At 43.3% G+C, this 4,457-nt stretch overlaps 1 protein-coding gene across 1 annotated transcript; it reads right to left on the reverse strand.

Annotated features, from left to right (window-relative positions):
• On the reverse strand, positions 281-2,581 carry LOC109950341. Its single transcript, XM_020568904.1, has 2 exons — positions 1,013-2,581; positions 281-784 (listed from the first exon to the last, which is right to left on the reverse strand). Exons 1-2 carry the CDS (start codon positions 2,579-2,581, stop codon positions 281-283), a joined length of 2,073 nt encoding a protein of 690 aa, XP_020424493.1.

Genomic DNA, 4,457 nt, shown 5'->3' on the forward strand with positions numbered 1-4,457 from the left:
CTTTCAGGTTTTCAGCCGAACGAGCTTTTTTTAAACATCAGGCGTAAAACTTCTTGACGAATTTCCCGTTCACACAAGGATATATGCACTTGTCTTCGGAGTTTGACAACTCGTAGGCACCCTTGGAGAAAACCTTAGTAATGACGTAGGGCCCCTCCCACTTGGGTTCAAACTTACCATGCATTTTCCTAGTAATGACGAAGGGCCTTCGGACAGTTAAAACCAAGTCTCCAATTGAGAAAGATCTGAACTTAACTTTTCTGTTGAATGCCCCTGCCACCTAAGCCTGATATATTTCGAGCCTTTGTTGAGCCGCCAATCTTTTCTCATCAAGAGCTTCCAGTTCTGCCAGTCTCACATTTGCGTTCTCGTCGGGGTTTGTTAGCTGTAATGCTACCCTTAACGATGGCAATTGGACTTCTAACGGTAGAACAGCCTCGGAACCAAACACCAAATTGTACAGTGTACATCCTGTTGAGTTGCGTATGGTCGTCCTGTAAGCCCATAATGCTTCAGGGAGGCGTTCATGCCAATCTCTTTTGTTTCCTGAGACCATCTTCTTTAGGATATTGCACAATACTTTATTGAAAGCTTCAGCTTTACCATTTGATGACGGATTGTAACTCGCGGAGAACGAGTGTTGAAACTTATACTTCTCGCACAACTTGGTCATGGACTTGCATTTGAAATACAATGCATTGTCAGATATAATCTTTGATGGAACCCCATAACGGTAGATGATGTGGTTCCTTATGAAGTTTGTAACATCGTCTGCTCGTACCTCCTTTAAAGGAATTGCTTCAGCCCATTTAGAGAAGTAATCAATCGTGGCCAAGATGTATTGATGTTGACGTCATGACTTAGGCTTTATCATGCCAATAACATCTAATCCCCAAGCTTCAAATGGCCAAGGCAAAGTTGTCGGATGCAATTGTTGGGGAGGTTGGTGAATAAAGTCTCCATGTAATTGGCAATCTTTACATGTGGTTGCAAATTTTATTGAGTCTCGGACCATTGTTGGCCAGTAATAACCCAATCTCTTCAGTTGGTTCGAAAGTTTTGGACCAGCTTGATGAGCATCACAAGTGCCAGCATGAGTATCATGAAGGGCCTTAGTTGCATCTTGTTTCGACAAACACCTTAACAACATACCATCAAATGATCTTTTGTACAAGGTATCATTTAAGTACAGAAATCGAGTGGCTCTGCGTCGGACTTCAGCCTTTTTCCTTGAGTCATTTGGCAACTTGCCAAGTAGTAGATACTCGATTATGGGATGGCGCCAATCAAGATCATCCGGTTCCTCCTCACATTCGGAGGACGTAATAACGTTTGAATCCACAACTTCTTCAATTCTCTCTATAGCTGGGGGTAGTAAATAACATTCCCCAACGGTGACTTGGATATCCCTTTCGCTAGGTAGTGTTAACGATGCAGCCAAATTAGCTAGTGCATCAGCTTTATCATTTTCCGACCTCGGGATGTGACTAACATGAATGTCTTGAAACTGTGACATGAGATACTTCGCCCTTTCATGGTATGGGACGAGAGTAGCATTTCTGACTGCATATTGTCCATTCAACTGTCTGACGGCCAACTGTGAATCACCATATGCTTGCAAACAATCAATATGCATCTCGAGGGCAATTTCAAGGCCAATGATGAGTGCCTCGTATTCTGCCACATTATTCGAACATAAAGCTAGTAAGGAGAATGAGTATGGGATTAAGCCCCCAGACGGCGTGATGAATACTAATCCTGCGCCAGCTCCGTTTCTTCTTGCTGCCCCATCAAAATATAGTTGCCATGTAAGTGCTTCTATTGTAAACACCTCCTCATCAGGCAAATCTGCAGGTAACTCCATGTTGTCGGGAGTAGGATGAGCAGCCAAGAAATCAGCAAGAGCTTGCCCTTTGATCACCTTTTGTGGCACAAATTTTATCTCAAACTCAGAGAGGAGGAGTGACCACTTGGCTATTCGCCCAGAGAGCACAGGCTTGGACATTAAATATCGGAGCGGATCTGCCTTGGAAATCAAGATGACTCTATGAGAGAGGATGTAGTGTCGTAGTTTCTGGACAGCAAACACTAATGCAAGGCAGACCTTTTCGATAGGGGTGTAATTTTGTTCTGCCCCTACGAGTGTTCTACTCAAGTAGTAGAGTGCATTTTCCTTTCCATCATCATTGTGTTGAGCGAGCAATGCCCCCAACGAGCGTTCTAACGCTGCAATATACAAGATTAAGGGCTTCCCTTTAATTGGCACCATAAGAACTGGCAGGTTTAATAGGTATTGTTTAATGCTTTCCAAGGCATTTTGACATGCTTGATCCCATACAAACGGAACATCCTTCTTCATGAGCCTCGAGAATGGTTGGCACCTTCCAGAGAGATTTGAGATGAACCGTCGTATATAGGCTAGTCTCCCTTGCAACCCTCGCAACTCCCTTAAATTTTGAGGGGGAGGCATTTCACGGATTGCCTTGATTTTTGAGGCATCAATTTCAATTCCTCGATGTCGGACAACGAAGCCAAGGAATTTGCCTGAAGTTACCCCAAATGCACACTTCAAGGGGTTCATTTTCAACTGGTGCTTTCGGAGTCTATCAAAAACTCATTTTAAGTCACTCAAATGATGTTCCCTTTTCCTGGTTTTAACCACCAAATCATCAACGTAACACTCAATAGTATTGTGAAGCATGTCATTGAAAATTGTTGTCATAGCTCTTTAGTAAGTTGCCCCAGCATTTTTCAACCCAAAAGGCATCACAGTGTAGCAATATATTCCTTTTGGAGTGCGGAAGGCAGTTTTTTCTTGATCCTCTGGAGCCATTTTTATTTGGTTGTAACCTGAGAATCCATCCATGAACGATAGAGCACCAAAACCGGTTGTTGCATCTACCAATAATTCTATGATTGGGAGCGGAAACTCATCTTTTGGGCATGCGTCATTGACATCTCTATAGTCCACGCATATACGCAGTGCCCCAGTTTTTTTAAGGACTGGAACAATATTGGACAACCAAGTGGGATAGTGGACTTCTCGAATAAAACCGGCAGCAATAAGCTTGTCAATCTCAATTTCTATTTGGATCGTTAGCTCTGGCCGAAAACGGCGTGGCGCTTGCTTCACCCATCGAGCCTCGTTAGGTATCCCAAGTTTGTGAACTGCAACGTTTGGGTCTAACCCTGGCATGTCTTGATAACTCCATGCTAATACATCTCAGTACTCTTGCAACAATTGTGTGTATTCTTCTAACTCTTGCGGCGTTAACGAAGCACTGACAAAGATAGGTTTTGGGTCGTCAACTGTACCAAGATTAATTTCTTGCAGATCATCAATTGTGGCTTGACAACCCTCCTCCATTTGGGGTGGAGCTGGTTGGACTATGTCAATGAATCCCTCGATATCTTGAGGATCATCATCTTGGTCCACTGCTTCTTTGAAAGAGGTGCAATTGACTTGGACAAGGTCATCCTTTAATTTCACCCTTTTGACCTTCTCGATCACGGCTTTCTCTTTACTCCTAACCTTCCATTTCCTTTTATTATGGACTTTCCCTTGTTGAGAATTGGAAGGGTTTTCCAAGTGGTGAAAGACTGAGATGCGGGATGGATGTCTGCTCCCTAAGCGTTTGAACACAGAGACGCGGAGCGGCCTTATATTCACCTCATCTTCTCTAAACATAGCTTGTTCCATATTAGTGAGTATCTCGGACTCGGAAACTTCCAGCTGTGGCCTTCGAAGAAACACTTTGAGCACACCACTCTCATTTTGAACTGTGAGGCCAGCATTGCTTTTCTTTGTTTTACGGCCTGTAAGTTTTATCTTTAATAGAGTAAATGTTGTTTCTGGCAATGATTCTTTTTTATGAAGAACTATACGTTTACTCAGGCCCTTGTTTTTGCCAAAAGTAGTCGAAATGACCAAATCGTCCCCTGGGATAGACTGATTGATCTTACGAAGAGGACGAATATAGCTTGCCGTCATCAGTGACTCCATTGTTTGTTTCGAGGAGCTTGTTTCCTTTTCACTAGGCTCCTTTTTTGAAGTCTTGACAATTATCTTTGACTTGGGAGCCTTTGCAGTCGGGATTTCTTCCACTTTTGAGAACGACGTACCACGAGGTTTTAAATTCACTCGAATTACGTTTGAAGGTTTGGGTACTTCTACCTTTTGTGCCTTTCCTGTTTCAACAGTCACTCTTTCCTCCTTATCAACCTTTGATGGCTGTGTGAATGAGATACCTGGTGGACTGTAAAATTTCGCATCAGAGTAATTTACCTCTTCGCCTCTAAACGGGTCCATGTCAGCTGAAAGGCTCTTGACTTCCCCATCCATCGAGTATTTAAAGCACTGGTGAAGTGTGGAAGGGACTATGCCATATGTATGGAGCCATGGGCGTCCTAGGAGAACATTGTATGAAGTGTCAGCATCGATCACATGGAATAGGGCA

Source organism: Prunus persica, chromosome G7, assembly GCF_000346465.2.
Source record: "Prunus persica cultivar Lovell chromosome G7, Prunus_persica_NCBIv2, whole genome shotgun sequence".
NCBI classification, from domain to species: Eukaryota; Viridiplantae; Streptophyta; class Magnoliopsida; order Rosales; family Rosaceae; genus Prunus; species Prunus persica.